The sequence below is a fragment of the Alosa alosa genome, chromosome 11, assembly GCF_017589495.1.
Source record: "Alosa alosa isolate M-15738 ecotype Scorff River chromosome 11, AALO_Geno_1.1, whole genome shotgun sequence".
NCBI classification, from domain to species: Eukaryota; Metazoa; Chordata; class Actinopteri; order Clupeiformes; family Clupeidae; genus Alosa; species Alosa alosa.
Window position 1 is genome coordinate 10,072,303 of NC_063199.1, and position 21,467 is coordinate 10,093,769.

Genomic DNA, 21,467 nt, shown 5'->3' on the forward strand with positions numbered 1-21,467 from the left:
GCCCCCAGTGACTTCGAATCCCTGAATGAGGCGGATTCGGAGGCCAACAACCAGCTGGCGTTCGACGTGGCCGAGCGAGAGCTGGGCATCCAGCCTGTGACCACGGGCAAGGAGATGGCTGTCGTGCAGGGGCCCGACAAGCTCATCATGGTGCTCTACCTCTCCAAGTTCTACGAGAAATTCTACAGTGCCTCCCTGAGAGCCTCTGGTATGACCCTCCCTCTCTCTCTCTCTCCTCTCTCACTCACACACACACACACACACACACACACACACACACACACACACACACACACACACACATTCCCTCCCTCAGTTTAACACCTCTGTATCCCCAGTCTAAGAGAACTCTCCCCATTTCCTGAGTGTATTGACCTTGTTGCCCTGTCTGTTGTTACTGCTAGGGTGTGCACATAGGTGTTAATACAAGGAGAAGCATTTGCAGTGTCGTCAGACCATCAGTGTCTTAGTAAGCATCCATGCATAATGCCATCCATGTATACATGGGACATTATGGCATGGCATGTCAAATGAGTTTCAGCGCTATGCATAGGCCTTTTTAATCCGGTAGACCAGATAGAATTGCTTGTTGTGCAAGGCTAGTGGTTAGAGTTATGAAAGTTTGGTATCTGAAATATGCAAGCAGGCCCCTGCGTGGGTCATCTTACACAGCAAGAGGACTAGGCGTGTAGAGTGCCTTCGCCATTTGCCCACAAGCGTAGTGTACTGGTGTAATGCTATGATTTCACTATTTAAAAAACAGGAGGTTAATATTGCATCACATATATTGTTAATATTGTTATCACATAAAACTTATATAAAAAAAATTGTATTATGATTTACAGTTAGTTACAGTATCTTTGAAGGCTAAAATTGTTTTCTTTTTTACATTGGGCTTGCATAATTAGATCTATCAAATATCCGAAAGTCATGGCAAGATACTGACGTGGTTGTTTACAGGTGCTGCCAGGGAAAAGGATGAAAACAATGAACACTATTCATCCAAGTCTAACAACCTAATGAACCTCACACAGCCACGAAAGAGGATTCCAAAGGTAGGTCGAGGCTAAGCCTGTCTGAGGCCTTTGAATGACCACCAGCTCTAAAACATAAATAAATAAATAAATAACGGTAATAAAAAAAATATATATATATATGTATATGTGTGTATATATAGGAAAAAGGAAAAGCATGAATGTTTGTCATTTTTTTTATGTATAGGACAAGAAGAAGCTGGAAGACAACGACTCCCAGAATGCTAAACGGAGACGGAACTGCAGCTATTTGGACGAGGTGTGTGCTCTTTGGACTGTTGAGTTACAGTAACTTACATCATCAAAGCTATGCCACAAATGCACTAGAGATACACATACCCACGTTTGATGTGAACTGATCTTCATTCTTATGAACAGCTGATGAGTTCTGCTGCAGTCAGTGGCCTCCAAGTGATTGAGTGTGTGTGTGTGTGTGTGTGTGTTTGTTTGCTTTCCTTTCAGCTGTTAACCGGTCAGGCGAACTCCTCTGCAGAGGGCTCAGTTCGTTCTATGGCGCACTTGCGGGCCAAGTTTGAGGAGAACGCCTCCGGCGGGCTTCCACGCAAACAGGTGAGCTCACCTTCCCATCCTTTGAGCACGCTCATACTCCCCCACCCCCTGCTCCCACAAACTACACACGCGGAGCACCCAACAGTGCCACCTATGCCAGATAAGTTTGATCAGCAATCTTCTTCCTAGTGCACTCCGTAGTCTTTTTTTTTTTTTTTTTTTTTTCCTTGGATCAAAACAGCGGAGAGGGGGGAAAAAACAATGTGAATGGCCGTGCAGTGCAGTACAAGTACAGTCTGAAGCTCAGGTTCCCTGTATTAAAGGGTTGGGGGATTTGAGTGAAATGCTCTCCAATCCCATTCTGAAACTTAACAGGGAGCATAATCCCTGGTGAATGGCTCCTTTTGTGTGGTAAGAATATGCTGTGTCCGCTGCTTTGCTACTCCCCCACCTGGCGGTCCGCCTGAGGACTAAGGGTACAGTACTTTAGGAAGTGTGTACAGGCTGGGTGTCTTCCCCATGGCCGGTGTGATGGAAGAAACAGACTCCCACTTTCTCCACAGTATGAAGGCTAAAGGATTTTCTAATGATCCTATTATGTAGAGAAAGAGCAGTGTGGTCAATCAGTTTTTTCCTTCTGATGTGACCCTCAACCACATAAAGGAGTTGTGTAGACAATGGCTGAGTTTGAGAACTGATATAGCAGAGGAACAAGTGAGGTGATCATCATATAATGTTTAGGGAATAGAAAGACTTGTGGTGGTTCAGTAGAGAGCTAGTGTTTAGCTGTGCAAAAAGCTTTGGCTTGACAAAAGCGTATTTTACTTTTGTAAAGTTCAGTTGAGGAGTTTCCTTATTTTTTCTGGTACCGTCTCAGTTCCCTTCACTGTTATAAAGTGAATTGTTTTGCTTCCTGAACTGTTACTTTCAATACAGTGGTTGTGTAAGTCCATTACAGCATTGGTCAGTGTCCGTTTTACGCTATGTCCTTGTTGCTTCCAGCGCATGCCGGATTAGCGGTGACCGCTGGAGGCGTCTAACCTTTAATTACAGGATTACGCAGGATGTGGGTCATGCATGAGTACTCAGATGTACACATGGTCCTTAAGCTGAATGGAGAAGGTGTTTTTAAAGTTACGGTGGAGGTCAAAGGTTACTACGGTCACAGGTTCACCGTGGGGATCATATGGATTCAGAGAATCTCTCCTTACTGAGCCATGTTTAGAGATCAGTCTTAAAGTGCCTCTCATAGAGCGGCTCAAATGTCCAGCGATATTCATCTCTTGCTCTCTTGCATTTTTCCTCTCTGTTCTGCATACCTGTCTTGCTTCTGTTATCTTGTTTCCTCATTTCCTGGTCTGTCTGATGTTCCGTGTGTGTGTGTGTGTGCGCGTGTCAGTCGGAGTCTGATTCGGACACTGATTCCTCCGAGTCCCCCCCTCCCCGGCCTACCACGCTGGACTGGACCGAGAATCCCCGCTTTGCCAAGCCCAAGGACCAACCCCCTCCTCCCTCACCTCCTCCCAAGCCCAAGTGGCAGGTAACGTTAACTCCTCCGGCCCGTACAGACTGTCAATTAGCAGCCAAGACGGCCACACTTGCAGACCGTCCCATTAAGCCCCCAGTTCACCTCAGATGCCCTTAATAAAGCTGCTGTAATCCAGCTAACACCATCAGATCAAAAACCCTTTATCAGAGGTACCCCACCCCCTCTCCCTCCATGCCCAGGTTCCACTAATGCCAACTGCCCTTGGTGTGATGTGCGCTGAATGACGCCCTCTGCTGGTGTCTATGTGGACTCCTCCTTTGCTCACTCATTCCTCTGTGTTGTTGTCCCTCTGCCTGCAGCCGTCTATCTACTTGAGGCTCCTGTCGGCGGGCTCCTCGCCCCAGGGTCCCAAAGCCAGCCCAAGCTCCTCATATCCCCGTAGCCCCAGTCCCAGTCCCAGCCCTGCGTGTGGCTCCAGTCCTCAGTCTCAGTACATACACTCCATCATTCCTCTCAGAGTTCCACAGGTAGTCCCTCCAGCAGAGGGCTCGGGTGATGCGGCCTACCCAGACTGGCCCTCCTCCTCCTCCTCCTCCTCCTCTTCCTCCTCCTCTTCTTCCTCCTCGTCTTCATCTCTGCCCTCCTCCTGCTCCCTCCGCACTCCAGCTCTGTCTGACATGCACCAGCGGCAGCAGCACCTGGAGGACGAAATTGAACAGGTGATCAGCATGCAGTGTTAGAATCGGACCCTGTGTTCACTAGAGCCTGTACACTGTATATTAGGGATTCACCCTCTCACTCATGTGTTCACCTCCACTCCGTACGGAAAAGTAAAGGTTAATGTAAAGTTGCCTTAGAGAGAAACCAGTTATGTAACCGTCTTTGCTCCTGCACATTTTGGCATCAACACTTATCCTGGGTCATGCAAGGTCGTCATAATGTCCTAGCCCTTGTCCACTGATGTAGAAAGCAAAGGCTACTTAAAAAACAATCCACAAACAAATCAGCATTGTTTGCAAATCTAAATCATTTGTAAAGCGTCTCTTAATGGCAACAGTGTTTGGGTCTGCGCACGGTAATCTCCCATTCTGGCTTGGCTGAAAGCAGTGGTTTGTTTTTTCACCTCTCTGTTCCTTTCCTCACGTGTGCTTCCCTCTTTCCTCATCCTCCCTCTCTTTTTCCCTCCCTCCCTCCCTCCCTCCCGGCCGCTCTGCAGAGGAAAGCAAAGACCCTAAGCGCTAGGGAGTTCACTAGAAAGAGCATAAAGGAGAGGGCTCAGCACCTGTTCTCCATGTTCCCCTGGTGAAGTCGCTCGGGTCAAGGTGATTGCATGGTGCCCCTTGCCTGTGTGTGGTGTCCTCTCCTAGCATCCACGAACCACTTGTGACTGACCTCAGACCTCACATTCACTGACCAGCTTTAGGTCCTGGTTTTGGCATGCGTCCTGTGAGAAATTCCTATTTATTATGACCACATCTAGCCCGTTTGGTTTCATTAGTGATGCACCTACTGATGTTTGTTTATGATGTTTTTGTGTTTGGGCTGGCAGTAATTTAGCCCAGTGTCAGAATGCACGTACGCTCAATTTAAACTTAAATATATGATGTGTTACATGAGCACTTCTATCTCTATCTCTATCTCTATCTCTATCTCTATCTCACTATGTTTCCAGCTTCTTTCTTTGGCCGCATTGCTGTGTTGTGTGGCGGCGTGCTCTCTACTTATCCAATTAAAAGTTCTTGAATGAAGTGGAGGCTGTCGCTCGCTTCGTTTGTTTGTTTGGACTCTGCTCTTTTCAAATGGAACTAATTAGGATGCCGTTAACTGGCCCTGACACAGCTTGAGTCCACTGTCCAATGTCCTCCCTTCCTTCATCCTTGTGAGTCACTCACTGCCCCTCACTCACTTTTTTGTATTTATTTTGCTCTCCCTTTCTTTCTCTCTTTCTCTCTTTCTCCCTCTCTCCCTCTCACTCTCTACTGGGTGCTGTCATTCCAAAACATAAAGATATGAATCAGTGCATGGAGCACACAAGGCGGGGGCGGTAAGGGGAACTAAGTGCTGATCAATGGCTCTTCTGTTCTGTAGTGATGTTAATACTTATATTCATGACTCTCCCCCGTCTCCACCCCCGTCTCCCCTGGTCAGTTTGGCATGTGCTGTCCAAACTGCTTTCATAGCCCGTCTTCCTTTTTGCCTCTCTTACCCTTTTCCTCTCTTCTGAAAAATAAAAACAGGTCTTTACGCCTACCTATTCTCCCACCCCTGCCTCCAACCCTTCTCCTCCTGAGAGCCCCTCCACCAACTCTCTCCACGTCTCCTCCACCCTGTCCTGTCTCCCTCTCACCCCAGCCACACCTGAGCCCTCGAAGCAGGTAAAAGAATCAGACGCTTAGACATAACTGTGTGGATGAAGCTGCTATACTTGGCTGGGATTCATTTAAGAAATAAACACTAGTCACTTTCATTTCAGAGTTACTAAACAAAGAATTATCGCAGTGCCCCCAGCAATCCTGTCTCTTCCTGCTGTACAATACTACCTTTATAGTTACAGTTCAAACACTGAAATATACAGGAAGTTATTAGTGGTGATTATTAGACATACTCCTGAACTTACTGGAAGGGAGAGTATGCGCATCGCCTTCAGTTTCTGTTTCTATGGAAATACATTATTACTGAAGAACTAGTTCTTTAGTTTTTGAAATAAGTGTTGTTTCATTGGTTTTAGTGCAATGGAAGTGCCTCATTATGTGAGCGTGGTCTTAGTCAAATCCATTTATCTGAAAACAATCACGCAGAAACCTCCAGTTCTCACAAACAGGTAGAGCCACTGCATGGATGGCATGTTTGAAGTTCCTGAAATAATGTATGCGTTATAGACACTTGGTTAAGAGGTGGTAACTGCATGGCTATGTATACCCCATCCCCCCGGATGCATTTGCAGACACATTGCAGAGTAATGTAGAAATACGTAAGGGATCATGTATAGAACGCTGGTCCGCTGGCGCGTCTGGGTCCTGTTCGCCCTGTCGGGACTTATTTTCCGATAAAGACCAGCGTTCTATACGTTATCCCGCTTATTACACAGCTACTTGCTCTAACTCCACATGATATGACCATAACAATATTTGTTACCGTTTCATCGTGGCTTTTGCAGAAACTAATAGTTTGGAACACACGCTGAACTTTAATCAAACAGTCTTTAGATGCAATGCAAGAAGTGACCGGACTACTTGCAGAGAGATATGAAAGATGTGAATATATGACGTGAAAGATGTGATGGACGTGAATAGACATGAACATTTTCCTTGACCGCGGTCTGGTATCCTTAGCAACGGTCTGTTATCGACAAAATAGCAGACCACTAAAAGTTTGGAAGGCCCATTCAATTGAATGAAGCATTCTGCAGCATTATGAAGAGCCGTGTAATACTAGACACTAAAGACAACCCACACAGCATACCTTTCACATCAGACTAACAATGCAGTGTGGTCAGAATGAAACCTGTTTAGTTTGAGGTCTGAATGAAACCATCAGGCATTGCAGGCCACATGTACATTCATGAAACTCATCCTAGATGCATGGCTGTGCTAAATTCAATGGCATGTCCAAGGTTGGAACGCATGGCTTTTCTGTTCTCCTTCACTGTTTCCAAGGTTGGAACGCATGGCCTTTCTGTCCTGTTCTCCTTCACTGTCTCACCTGCTAGTGCTGCCTCTCCATCGCCTCCTCTTTGTACTGCTACTGTAGTCCCATCGTGTCTGTGTTTGTTTTCTTTTCTTCCCACTGGTTCTTCTGATGTGTGTGTTTGTATCTGTGTGTTTCCTCCTCTCCCCTTGTCTCCCCCGTCCTCTCTGTTGGTGGGTGTGTGTGGTGGTAGAGGACAGTGGGGAAGGTCTCTTCTGTGATAGGCGCTAAGGCTGAGACTCTGGCCATCCTCTATGAGACTGACCATAGGCCCAAAGCTGCCAACACAGCACTCTCACCGGTAAGGCCACAGATATATGACCGCATGACCAGTGACGCTGCAAAATGGTATAACGACATGCCATGCCTTTGCTTTGGATAGTGAAAGTTAATTTCATTGCAATGTACCAGGTGGTCTTGCTTTTGAGTTAAGAAGCAGGCCATGCCTGTTTGTCCTGACACAGCTGAAGTCACACGCAATACAAAGGTTTGGCACACATAGTCTGTAGTTTGGGTTGATAGTCTGCGATGGCACCAGGGAAAAGTGAACTATATCTAAAATGGCCCCCAGGTTGCTTGTGCTCCCTCATGTGCCTGCATGCAAAGTCCTTGTGTTATCCAGAGGGCTTTTCTTTTGTTGCTCTGGGGGTGGAGGGGGGCAAGAGGATGAGGAGTCTTCATGAGATGCTTTATTATGGTGTTTTGCATTTTCTTGTATGTGAAGTCAGCAGGGAACCAGACAATGAAGGCTCATTGTGGGTATTGCGATACTGTCCGCAGGTGTGGCTCCAAGGGAGGCGCCCAAAATCAACAGGGGTAAACCCAACCAAATGTGCCTCTGGCTCACCTATGTAGAGCAATGTAGTACCAGTCAACTAAGCAACCCCTTTGGGGGAGATGTAGCTTGAACAGTGGTCAGTATTTAGTCACCATTTTTGACCAAATACTGATGCTGCCAGCTCTTTGATAGAATTATCAGCTATTGTGTTTTCCCCTTGATGAGGGGATCTAATAACTCCAATCCATGTAGGTACTTGGTGCCTTTTCTTTTTTTTCATAAAGCATAGCTTACTAATGTTGAGGTCGCTACTCCACAGCATCACATTGACACCGTCTCTGTGTGTGTGTGTGTGGACAGTACAGCTGTACTAACGTTTCCGCAACCTTGGCCAGTAGCACCTTTCCTGGCTGTGTGTTTAGCGTCTGTGTGTGTGTGTCGTGTCACCACAACAGGGTACGACGCGGAAGGAGTTCCCGATGGGCGTGGGCGGGAGCGACGTGTGCCACTCGTGCAAGAAGCGGGTGTACGTGATGGAGCGCCTGAGTGCCGAGGGCTACTTCTTCCACCGCGAGTGCTTCCGCTGCGAAGACTGCCTGTGCACATTGCGACTGGGTGGCCATGCCTTCAACACCGGTCACGGTATGTTTAGAGCTAAACACTGACCGTGGCACGCACACACACACACACACACACACACACACACACACACTGATCTGCAAATGGAGTTGTTTATTATCTGAAGGAAATAACCATGAATTGCCATTGTTTATGTTCTCATATTTCAGGCAAGTTCTACTGCAAGTTGCACTACTCTCAGTATTTAGCCAACAACAAGAACCGAGGACGAGTGGTAATGACCTCTTCATAAACTCCTTGTCGTACATACTTAACCATCATGTACCTGCAATGATTTATTTTTATCTAGTTTTCTATGGCTAATATGGAGTAATAAAGGAAAAGTTCACTACAGACCCTTCTAGCCATATTAAATTATAGACATTCCTGGTCAAAATTCTAATTATATTATTTGATTTAAAAATTCATGTCATGATGACCATAAATGATATATTGTTATGAATACCTGTGAACTATTCCTAGTTGCTGTAAGTTTCACTTGTCTGATCTGTGATTTGTGTGTGTGTGTGTGTGTGTGTCTTTCTCGCAGTCGGAGGGGACCGGGACATCTTCGCTTGACGGCGGTGTGCTGTGCTCGTCCACCGACGATCTGCAGGGCCAGTCTTCAGGTACCCTGAGTTCCTTGTTTAGGGCGGCCATGTCCTGGCCACGGTGGCTGGTGGTGTTGCTCCTGGGCGCACCCTGTCGCCTGGGCCGCCAGGTGCTCGGGGCGGTGCGGGTGACGCGGCAGCACCTGCTGGAGCACCAGGACGACTACGGCTTCCTGTACATGCTGCTGAGCCTGGGCATGCCCCTGCTGGCCGGCCTGCATGACGTGCTGGCCCAGATGTTCCGCATGGAGGAGCCGCCGTCGCTAACCCCTGCGCCCCCACCCCAGACCCTGGCTCAGTCGCTGGCCCAGCAGGTGCTGCAGTAGAGGCGGGCAGCCACCCCTACGCCGCCCCTCCCCTGCAGTCCAGCTTGGGCTCCAGCGCACCCAGATCCCTAACACAGTGGCGTTTTGTTTGGTTTGGTTTGTTTGTGTTTTTAAACCTAACAACATAAAGAAACCTGCTGCCCCTGAAATGTCGCAAAGGTGTTTCCATGTAATGGCCAACAGTGTTGAAATGGTTTTGCATAACCAAGCCTGTCCAGTGGTTCCAGCCCACCAATCAGTATTTTGCCAGGTATGTGTGTCTGGTTTTCTTTTTTTAAGTTAAACAAGGACTCTTGTAAAACCAAAGGAAGCACTGAGAGCACTTTACCTGGAAGCACAGTGCAGGTCTGTGCTATTTGCCTTTGCTTTGTCTTGCTTTGGAAAGAGGTACTAACTGCATGTAAAATAATGGTTTATGTAATGGTACTCACTGTCTCACAGTGTTTTGTGTGTGCAATGGAAATGCCAAACAGTATTCATGTTTTTTGGTTTGTTTATTTTTTTTGGTAACCAATGAGCTTTTGAGGACTATTGGAAGCCCATTTTTTCCCTTTTTGAAAAATGTTGAATGGCAATGTGAACAATGTGTTCCACTAGGCTGGAAGTAGCTTAATCTGTGTTATTTTTCCTGCCAAAGATTTGTTCAGCTCTGTGAAATTGAATTTGTCTTTTTTGGTTGTGACAATCCAGACATGTTCGTGACCAAACCAGACAATGCAGTATTTTAGTGTGGGCAGTGCACTACTCTGAGTGCCTGTGTTCACTCTGACTTGGTCTATCTGTGTAGTATGTTTTCTGGGGAGCTCCTTTTTTTTTTTTTTTTTTTTTTTTTTTTTTTTTTTTTTCTCCGCAAGCATGCTGCATTTGATTGCCGGTGCTGAATTTGTATTTTTAGACTGTGGTACAAAGCACTGCCAGATAGAGGTTACAGTAAGACCTACTAGGTCTTGAATCAAAGTATTTCTTCTTTTTTTCTGTAACATCTCATCTTTTCATGTTTATTGCTCTCTTCAATTCTTCTATTCTTCCCAGTCCTTCCAGTCTGTCCTGTCTCTTGTGTAGTCTGTTGCAAGTTTCCAATGCTACAGTCTCTGATTGGCTGAATCGTGCCTGCAGGAAGGTGAATGGGGTCACATGATCACTTGTGTGTCTGTGGCTTGACCAGTAGCTCTCCTCTTGGCCCCTAATAATCCTCTCTTTAATCAGTTTGTTGTCGAGAACTCCGCATGGGTCTTGTGTATGGAAGTCTTGATGCCCCTTGTCACAGTGTCTCCAAAAATTAGGCAAATTTGTGTTTGTCCCCTCACTGCATCCAAGCTAACGCTACTAACGGAAACACTACGCCAATGCGAATCTCCGCATGCTCTCTATAGCCTGTGGAGCCTATTTTTGTGGCAGAACTATTAGGCCCCCTTTTTTCCCTTGAAATAACAAATGTTTTGTTTTTTTTTCTCTCTTTGTTTGTCCCTGTTGAATGTTCCACTCTAGAAGATGCTTATCTCCCCACTCAGTCCCACAACGGAGACTTGTCTTGCTCCTCCTCTTAGAGGAAAAACTGAGCTTGGTACCTGCTGGAGAATTCTAGTTTTTTGCACTTTTTTAAATTAAAATCAAGACAATCCAGAGGGCTTGGATCATGCAAATGTTCTCTTTTTGCTATATTTATAAGACTTCATCTGCCACACTGTACATTTCTTAGGTAAATGATCTTTGCTTAATTTATCGTATTGAAAGCCTGTAAGTTAAAAAGAATAAATCCTTTTTAATACATAACTCTTGTTTCCTCCTCTTTATTCAAATTTGAGCTGTTTATGCATTTCATCAGGCCCGCACTCTCAAGTTCATGTCCATGTAAGCCCATGACCATCTATTTGCTAAAGCATTACTAGTATAAATGGCTTATCTGCTTTAAAAGTAACTGCTAAATTAACATGATAAAAGGCAAAATAACCTTTAATTAGATCATAGCAATCATCAGGCTTCAGGATCAGGCTTTTCCGTATAGCCCCGGTGAGTCCTCCCCTGGTTTAATGGCGATAATAATGCCCTTGATTTGGTCTCCTTACCTGTACATTAGACCCAGTGCTACTGTGACTCTGTTCCCACGGTTACGACTACCCTTCAGCCTCCTTCTCTCACTCTCACCTTGGTCTGTTTCTGGGGTCTTCTCCATCTCTCCCCTTTTATTTTGGTTTTATTTACTTGACCAATCACTCACGAGTTGATCAGTTTAGTATGCTTCAAATGGTCTGCAGTGTTCACTGATTATTATTATTATTATTATTATTATTATTATTATTATTATTTTTATTTTTTTTATCATTTTTGTGGACCTTCAGCATTTCCAGTTCATCTGTTTTAAACATATCAGATTCTGTTTCAGCTCAAAAGTGTTCAAGATGACCAGATCCTCAGCGCCAGTTTACAGTTTTGCACATAAACAGGCCAGTTCACATTAAAGTAAACTGCTCTCTCTCTCCTCTGCGGTGGAGCACCACTGCATTATCCCCCTCCCACCACCCCAGTATGACACGATCTCCAATAATACAATCCAATAAACATACTTTAGAGTACCGTATGAATGAAGAGGATCCCAGGCTGGGCAACAAGGGTTTCAGAATCATGTAAAGCATCTCAAGGTGACACTAAGTTTTTCCACACTTAAAGCCATTCCTGAATTCAAAACCCTAAATGCATGGTTAGAGTACATCAAACCACTGAAGCATTCTTGCCATGCATAGGTTCCCTTTTATTTGAGGTTAAAAGTCAGAGACTGAAGGTTCTGAACAGGCTGTATGTTGCACGGTGCAGAGTGTCAACATCCTGTGTCTCCATGCCTCTCAAACCACTTAACAAATTGTCCTCCAAAGCACTGCTAAAGTATTAAGTAGTGTTGACCATGAATTTCTGTGGTATATTACTGCTAGATGGATTCCTTTTAATTGATTTCAGATCGCAGCTCCTTAGCATTTCCATACAGCTTCCTCATGTTGCTACTGTAAGCGTTATTTAAATTTACTTATTTATTTATTTAGAACTCCATTCAATTAATATTGCCAATATTATTTCTACCATGGAATTTATTTATGTATTTATTTATTAATTATTCAATTCAATTAATATTGTCAATATTATTTAAATCCTGGAATTTGTGTATTGATTTATTAATGTATTTATTTTCTAATATGTTCATTTATTGATGGTATATATTTGTCTATTTATATTTCATTTGGTTTCTCATGGTACAGTGTTAAATGTCTCTGCATTTCTATGTTTTCAGTTCAGTTCCCTCTTGCCATCAAACAGGTCTTACTTACATAATGGTAGAATATGTACTGTAGGTCAGTAAATGTATAGAAAAAGAACAATAGGATAATAGGTTAGTTTGTTCTCTTTGGATGTTACCCCTATGTGATCAATTCTTTCCCAACCTTTTAACTGTAGAATATTGTGTCTGTTTGTTTGTGTGTGTGTAGATCTGACTCCATTTGATCTGTAAGCCATTATGGCTGTATCAAGTTAGTGTTTCTGTTGATACTTCAGCTGACGCCACAGCTTGAGCTTTTAGTGATATGTTTGTGACTTTTTTTCAGGAGTCCCACAACAGCATACGACTTCTGATGGCCCAAGCAAAGGAGCACAGAAGGCCTGGCTGGACCCAATCATGGTGGCTGAGCTACCAGAGGACCCTCAGCTAGAAATGGACCAGCCTGGGTCCACCATGGAGTAAGTTAGCAGGATTGCCTCTTTAGATCTCATTGTGACTTACACGCTTTATATCCTTTATTTAATTCCACTTTTATGTCAAGTTACATTGGGAATCAAATCTTCTGAATAATCCAGTAGTTTAAAGATTAAATCTATCTTGAGTTTTTACAGGTTCAAGGGTATACACACACACACACACACACACACACAATGAGAGAGAAATGATGGACTTGTTGCCAGAAATTTAACAGAGACTCTGTTGTACAGCTTCCCATTCTTATCCAATCTTTTATTTAAAGCTTTGGATTAAAATCGTATGAAATGGTACAGCTATACACGGAGTTCTGTAGCTGTACTGTGGTTACATGAGAAGAGAAATTCAAGGCCTAGAGTATATCCACGGCATGTCGTTTAAATGTCCTTGGGCTAAATATTTATTGTCCTGAAGTAGGATTTCATTTTCCAAATTGTCTGTGCCATCCTTCGTGTTTGTGTGTGTGTGTGTGTGTGTGTGTGTGTGCTATGCTAGGTGTCAGACGTCAGAACCATTTTCCCTTCAGTCCTCTGATTCTGGATCTACCAGCTGCAGCTCGCTGTCAGAAGAGGCCAAGGGTAAGTCTCTGCACCCTCTGGCCAAACTTCACTGGCTCTCCTCTTACTCTTGACCTAACCTTCAACAGCAACAGCCATATAGACTCAGGTTCTCAAACCTGCCACATCCACAGCTAGCTTCACATCTGGTGTGTTTGGTGTAGACGAGTCTTCCACCTCCTCACACTGTCTCTGTGCGCGTCCCACTCCCCTATTACACTCCCTTAAAAAGGGAGGGAGTGGTCGCCAGTCATTCCTTCACATTAGATGTGTGTTTTTCTTGGCCTCTGCAGCCACCCCTGTTCTGTTCTGCATGGAGCTAAGCTGAACATTCTGTTCAGAACAGGGAGAAATGCACCGAAGCTGCATCTCTGTGTGTTTGTGGGTGTGTGTCAGTGTCTGTGGATGTCATTCACCCTGATGGTGTCACTTTAAAAAGGTTGTTATTTTAATAGTGTGAAAGATACTTTAAGTAACTATAATCAGTCTAATGGTGTGTGACTGCTTTCAGACCACCATAGCTGAAAAAACTTTGTTTTCCTCAGTGCTTGTTACCAGCAGGGCTTTTCTAAGTCTGCAGTCTTGTTTTTGAACTCCTGTTGTCCCACAACTAGATCACGTTGCAGTTTTAAAAAAATGTTTCCAAGCCCAAGTTATGATTGCATACATATCCAACCAACCTTTTTAATTACACCCCTCTCTCTCTCTCTGTCTGTCTTTCTGTCTGTCTCTCTGTCTCTCTGTCTCTCTGTCTCTCTCTCTCGCTCTCCAGGCCACGGTCCTGCTTCTAAGGGTGCCAATAAGAACAACTACTGGAGAAGAAAAATTCGGGCCAGTGAGTATTAGCAGTGCAGTGCAGCTCTCATACGCCCCCTAGTGTACGGCTCCACTCACAGTGTGTCTGCCCTGTGAGGCCAGTGATCGTGCTCTGGAACATGCCCTCTGGATTAGTGCAATTCACTCACATGTCCACTTTTACAGGGCTATTAATAAGATTAATCCCACACTGGGACACCTCGGTCTAAAGTACTCCTGCCACTGGTGTACACCAGATCTCGCTTGCATCAGTGCGTTACTTACCTGATGGGCGGACATTAGAACAAAGCTTACAGTTTTAAGTTGCGACAGCAGAGGATTTAATGTGTAGTTATGACCGAGATGTGTTCATTTCCATTGCCTTTATACTGACTGAACAATAGTCATTTTGTATTCGGGATTCTTCCATTGACTTATGAACAATAAAAAAAAAAATGCGTATTTCACTAGAGGGAGCCAGTCATCTCTGCAGTGGAAATGAGGGTCTGTTCTTATGAGGCTGTGTATTATTGCCAGGCTCTCAAGAACCTTATGGGAATAGTGAGCTATTTGTTGTCCTGAGATGAATTGAAAAATCCACAACAATGGCACTGGTAGCATTCTCATGCATTATGAATGCCCTGCATCAAATCCATGCCCTGTTCTCATATACAAGCACTGATGGCTGTCCAACTGCACCACACATAAAGTTTGCATGCATTATTTGTGCTGTGTGGCCATTGTGATGGCTCTTTGCATTACCATGCCATGGCTTCCTGGGTTTTTCTGCACTCAGCTTGGGCATGCTGCTCATTAGCAACCGGTCATTCATTTGGCTTGTCTTCCCTCTCTGTCCCCCAGCGCTACCACTGATCCTGGTGAAGACATTCGCCCGCGGAAGAGCTGCCGACAAGCAGCAGGGCCTCGCAGAAGATGGAGAGTCCGACTTTGAAGAGATTCACCAGCCTGAAAAGCAGGTTTGTTGTTTTGTGAAGCACCTTCTGTTGGTTCTTTATAAATGTCCCACATTATATTGTCAGTATGTGGCGGGTATTGTTAGTACAAAGTCAGTTCCGTTTTGTTGAGTTGAAAACAAAAGTGATTTATGTCATATACATATTGTAAATTAAATGTATTTGTTGTAAAAAATTATGCTTGCTAATTTCATTTGTCTCAATCTTAGCTTTTTTTAGAACAAGTAGCCAGTGATGTAAATGGAGCAGGTGTTGCTCATGCTGGTAACTCATTTTGTTTGATGTGGTGATGGATGGGACTTGTGTTTGTTTGGCTCAGGCCTCCTCATCTACATCTGAAAAACATGCTGGCTCCCTGTCCATCGAGGAGAAGTGCCCAGCACAGACTGAAGTGCCCACTCTCACCGACAACAGCCAGGGCCTTCCAGAGAGGCCTGACCCCAGCCTCACCACCTCCTCCTCCTCCTCCTCCTCCTCCTCAGCCTGCTCGTCCCAGCTGCAGCCTGGGCAGCAGGAGAAGGACCAGGAACAGCAGCAGCGGCCTGACTCCTCAGTCAGTCCCAAAAGGAGGCTCCTCCTTTCTTCGAATGAGAAGGAGAAGCTGCTCAACTGGGACGTGGAGCCCTCAGAAGACTCCTCTAAGCCGTCGGACCTCAGGAAGGGTCCCCCGCGGGCCTTCAGCACTGCCGACGGGTGGAAAGCCCGAGTCCGCCCCGAAGACGACACCGACGCCAGAACCCACACCTGCGTCGCCTCAGTCCACCTTCCAAATATGGGCCAGTGTCCTCCGGAAGAGCATCTCCGGAGGGTCCAGCCATAAGGAGGGGTCCAGCCATAAGGAGGCGTCTAGCGGCGCTAACGTGGTTCGGAGGACCAACCGTGTGCCTAAGGCCAGGCCGCTGTCCTTACCCGGAGGCTCCATCAGTTTGGTGGACTCCGTGTTGGGGCCTGCGTCCCAGAGCCAGCTGGCGGCCTTCCCTGGAGAGGGAGAGCAGCAGCAGCAAGAGAATGTCTCCACCGCCACGGAGAACGGCCACGGCGAGCAGAGGAGGGGCAGCGAGCTGACCATGCTGCTGCAGCAGGTGGCCCTGAGCTCCAAGCCCCCCACCTCCGGCTCCAAAGACGACATGGCCTTCCTGCCTCGCCGCAAGCTCAACTTCTTCTCCTCGCTCCGCGTAAGGAACAGGGATGAGGTGGACGGAGGGAAAGGAGGAAGGAAAGGGCAAGAGGACAGCAAGGATAAGGACATCTGGACCATCCTCTCCAAATTCAGGAACAAAGGTGACAAAATGCCCTCTGTTGAGATGATTTATTTCATGCTCTTGCTGTTGTCACAAAATGTCAACACCAAATGCACACAGAGCACCTATCATGAAGACAGATCAGAGTGTGACTTGTTTTCATCCAGTTTAATGAGTGCATGAATGGAAAAATGTAGTTAAAATATGTGGAGATTGAGGCAATCAAAAACACGTAATGCTTAAACAAGTGCTCACTGCATCACAGTGTATTTGTTATGCAAATGAATTGTCCCACAATTGTAAGTATTGTCCCACTGATCATTATACAGCTAATAGCCAGCCACATGATGAGGAAGAGGAGTATGAGGAGGAAGAGGGGGCCAGCTCTTCTGATGAAGGAGAGGATCGGATGCCTGACAAACCAATGGTAAGGTCCTGCTCATCCTGTCCACCGATGTCCAGAGAGGGGACAGTCAGTGGTCAGACATCTATGGAAGAAAGCTGCTAATCCTCCTTTGGATTATCAGAGCTCACATGAACAGTTGGATATGTTTCTAATGACTTGCTCCTATCGGTTTACATGGACAGAGGAAATCCCAAGGCTACCCAATGTCCTTTTCATAGTTCAGAGAGGCATGCCAGTACACAGCCTTATTTAATGTTAGATTTACAGTCCTAATAACGGTTACAGAGCAGGCAGTATTTTGAGCCAGTTTGATGCCATAAAGAACTAGGACTGCTAGCATCTTACTAACATGGGTGTGTCTGTGATGAATAACTCTAGAGCAGTGTTTCTCAAACTTGTTCAGACCAAGGACTCACGGACCACCTAGGTAAAAAAAAAAAAGAGTAGACCTATGTCAATAGTACACAATAGGCATATTCACTGAACCACCTTGCTTATTGTCTTTGCACCTTGCTTATTGTGTCAGAGGATACATTATGATATAAACTGGCATAGCTTACATAGGCAGTGTTACAGAGCTGTTTGGATTTATATAGGCTACAAGTTGGTTCAATATGTACTAATTTGGGTAACTGGCAACAGATGCAGGGTCTCTTAGAAGTAAAGATGTAGGGTATTCATCACGCTGTGTAAACCTGTGTGCACAAATGATGAAACATGTGCTTCTTAACATGAAATTGTGAAGTATTTGGGGAGTTCATCATTTACAACGATCATTTACAATATTTACATAATATTATTAAAACATTGCAAACAAGGGAAAGAGCTGAAAAACAATGTTGGATGGCCGTGGTCTTTTGGACAAATAGTCCAAATTTTCATTTTCGATATATTGTCTATTTCCTTTTTGCTGCTAAATATGTTTTTTTTTGTGACTTGTGTATTATCACATTCTGTTTTTATTTGCATTTTACACAACATCCCAACTTTTTCTGATTTGGATTGTAGTTCTGTTTTTTTTTTTCTCTCTCCCTCTCTTAAAAAGCACTGCTTCATTGATCCATCCACTGATTCATTAAACATAATGTGAAGGCTGACTTGAAGCCATGAAAGAACTCCCCACAGCTTGTTTGCTCCCCATAATACCTATATATGTGGAAAGTTTCCACCTCAAGGTCTAATGATATCTTTAGAGGCATTGTGACACAACTATTTATCAAAGAACCAAAAGACACATTCATGGGCTGACAGATTTATTATGTGGATATGTAGAGCTTCTGAGTGGTTATTTTTTCCCTCCTCAGCTGCTGTCTGAAAGATGTTTTCTTTTTTTATTGTTTCTTATTCTTTTGTTCTGTTCTGTGCTCAGCGCAAGGGGAGCTTGAGTGAGCGGCAGAGGAGAAAGCAGGAGAGGATTGTCCAGCAGCAGGCCAGACGAGAGCATCTGAAGAGACTCCACAGAGCGCAGGTACAACTGCCGGATGCCCTTGGGAAGACAACCTATTTACTCCTATAAACAGACAACGAGTTTGTATGTGTTTGCTGTGGCCTCCAAGTGATTGTGTGTGTGTGTGTGTGTGTGTGTGTCTTCAGACGATCCAGAGGCAGCTGGAGGAGGTGGAGGAGAAACAGCGAGCTCTAGAGGAGGAGGGGGTGGCTCTGGAGAAGGTCCTGAGGGGGGAGACAGGTGGGTAGGATGACTACACACACACCCTGCCAATCACACTCATGCTGAAACCCTATTCTCCCTGAGTTCATTTTCTCTTGCTTGCTTGCGCTCTCTCTCTCTCTCTCTCTCTCTCTCTCTCTCTCTCTCTCTCTCTCTCTCTCTCTCTGAGAATATGTTCACTCATGTCCTTACCCTTCAGTCAAACCCTCACACTTACTCTTGCCACAAAGATAAGCACACCTGGGCATACACGCACACACACACACATTATATCTCTAAATGACCTACAGTCTGTGTGAGTATACAGTTTACTCCTTCTTTTACTTCATTACAATAATGAAGTATAGTAATGGCCATAGCTTGTCCACTTCTTTTTAAATGAGTATTGTCCTTCTGGGACTGAAAGTCAGAATCATGAAAAAGCTATTAACATGAACCTGAAAGAGGTTCTTATGTCCACAGTTACATTCTGGATTACGTTCACCAAAGCTCTTGCAGAGGGAAGGCTTTTTTTGATGGGGAAAAGCTCTTAAATGACTTTAAATAGTCATTTGGCTTGAATGCAAATCAAAGTTGAAATTGTGGGAAATGGCTTAAGTGGTAATGGGTCTGGCAAATAGAGGTGTGTGGGGGAGAGAAAGGGAAATGGCCTTCAAATAAAGCGCTTCATTATCTGTGCAAATGTTGATATACATGCTAGTCATTAAAGCCAGCAAATCTCTCCAATGAAAACAGGCAAATTAGGACGGTCTTTTAACAAATAATGAGTTTATAATCATTCTTCTGAAAGCCTCAATTTGTCTTTTGCTGGAACAGTAAATTGTTTTTTTTTTTTTTCTCATCCGGTGCTCTTCACAGAAATCCCAGTTTATGTATTATGTGCCCTACGGCTTTTATGAAAATACAATTTCATTGCCAAATCGCCAATGAATGTGCTTGCATACGTATGAATAAAACTGCTTATATGTAGAAAGTTTTGTCCTAGAATGACCACACAGACCGAAGGAAAATGGAGTGTGTTTCAGCCACCCTGCATCCTTCAACTAATGTTCATATTGATTTCCATTATTCAGATGAGGCAAATAAGGATCTCATATTTTGCTCTGCTGGAACAGACACATTTCAAAGTCTAGGGATTAATTTGACCATAAGGAGGAGAAAGCGTGTCCCCGTTCGTACGGCCCATGCTAGGGAGAAAGTGCCATTGACTAGGAGCCACCTTTCAGCACTGTGTGTGGCCTTGCAGTGGTTTTAATAAAGACTGCATCACTGCTCATGGTGGTCTGAAGTGGGCTGGCTGCCATTGTGCTGCCTGTTTACAAGTCTTTGTGGGTGTAATTGTATTAAGGCTTCAGTGTAAAGAGGTATTTACTGAATGGCTCCTTTCTGAACTGGCATTCACTGGCTCTGAACTAGATGGGAAGTGGGCAGGAGAGAGTGGTGTACAATGGCCACAATGGGTGAATATGGGGAAATATCTGCACTCTGCATTTTCGAGAGGGTTTGCATATTTAGTATTTAGGGTCAATTATGCTGATTATGCCAAGGATATCAAAGCCCCTTTCTCTGAAACAGAACCATATTAGTGAGGAACGCATGGAGAATGTTTCGGGTTTGCACAATGCTGGAGTCTCTGGTGGCTGTCTAAAAGAGATAAAGGACAGCAGATAGGTCTACAGTGGGATGCACAAGTCACATTCCCAAAATATAGGAAAAAGTGTTTTGGGTCATGAAATCTCTCTTTTGTTTATCTGCCAATTTCATGTGTATGTGACTTATTATGTCTTTTCAGACAATGGGGATTCCTCGGACGAGCTTGACCTCCTGCAGACCTGGTTTAAATTGGTGCTGGAGAAGAACAAGCTGCAGCGCTATGAATCTGAGCTTGTGATCTTGTAAGTTCCATTGGTGCTTACCCATTTAGCACCCTAGTGGTGTGTGTGTGTGTGTGTGTGTGTGTGTAATCAATAATACCATGCATTCATGTCAGCAGCATATAAGTGGTTCATTAAAATTAAAAACCTCTTCTAATAATGCTTTATTCTGATGCATAGGCCTACTGAAATCTAATCTGAATATAAAGCTTTCATTGTGTTGTCCCTATCTGTGTAAAAAAAAAAGTGCAGTGTGTAAAGAAAAACAACACTAGTTCCCGAGAGGGAAATTTGGTCTCTGCATTTATCCCAATCTGTGAATTAGTGAAACACACTCAGCACACAGTGAGGTGAAGCACACACTAATCCCAGCGCAGTGAGCTGTCTGCTACAACAGCGGGGAGCAGTGAGGGGTTAGGTGCCTTGCTCAAGCCGTCCCTTCAGCCGTCCCTACTGGTCGGGGTTCGAACCGGCAACCCTCCGGTTACAAGTCCGAAGCGCTAACCAGTAGGCCACGGCTGCCCCCCAACACGGTATAACAAAAGCATTGTGTTGTCCCTATCTGAGCATAGATATGTTAAAAACAACACAAGTTGTGTTGTTACACTTTGCATTTAACACATATTGTGAGGTCTACAATGATGAATTCAATGCATGTTACAGTTACACGTATCATGTTGAAAATGGGTCATGACTAAAATGGGGTGGAGCTGTAGTCAGCGTCCCACACCACAAATTGGCTCCTTGCCCACGGGGACAGGGGTTCAAATCTGGCCTGGGGTCATTTCCTGAATCCACTCCCGATCTCATTTCCTGTCATCTCTTCACTGTCCCGTTGGGAAAAAAAAAAAAAATATATATATATATATATATATATACATATATATAATATAAAAACATATTTCCTTCTGTTCTATAGTGCTCAAGAATTGGAGCTCGAGGACACACAGAGTCAACTTCAGCAGGACCTGCGAAGCAGAATGGCAGTTGATGGTAACACCCAAAAACACATGGACACAAAACACCATTATGAAAGGATGCTTACTCTACCTGCCATTACTAGATCCTGTCTGGCAGTATGTAGTCCATAATACAATGCTAAAGGTGTCATAGCATGACTCATGAACCAGTGTTATTATACAGTATATACCAGTCC

The 21,467-nt window shown here is 44.6% G+C and overlaps 1 protein-coding gene across 1 annotated transcript in view; it reads left to right on the forward strand.

The window, feature by feature from the left end:
* mical2b (microtubule associated monooxygenase, calponin and LIM domain containing 2b) overlaps positions 1-21,467 on the forward strand; it is a 41,225-nt gene that overhangs the window by 18,491 nt on the left and 1,267 nt on the right. Inside the window, 18 exon segments of the mRNA XM_048257019.1 lie at positions 9-208; positions 961-1,055; positions 1,222-1,293; positions 1,497-1,604; positions 7,954-8,140; positions 8,287-8,351; positions 8,667-8,745; positions 12,647-12,779; positions 13,291-13,373; positions 14,125-14,187; positions 15,009-15,124; positions 15,441-15,736; positions 15,738-16,402; positions 16,692-16,789; positions 18,138-18,236; positions 18,362-18,455; positions 20,230-20,332; positions 21,231-21,304. Coding sequence (XP_048112976.1) covers positions 9-208; positions 961-1,055; positions 1,222-1,293; positions 1,497-1,604; positions 7,954-8,140; positions 8,287-8,351; positions 8,667-8,745; positions 12,647-12,779; positions 13,291-13,373; positions 14,125-14,187; positions 15,009-15,124; positions 15,441-15,736; positions 15,738-16,402; positions 16,692-16,789; positions 18,138-18,236; positions 18,362-18,455; positions 20,230-20,332; positions 21,231-21,304 — 2,630 coding nt within the window.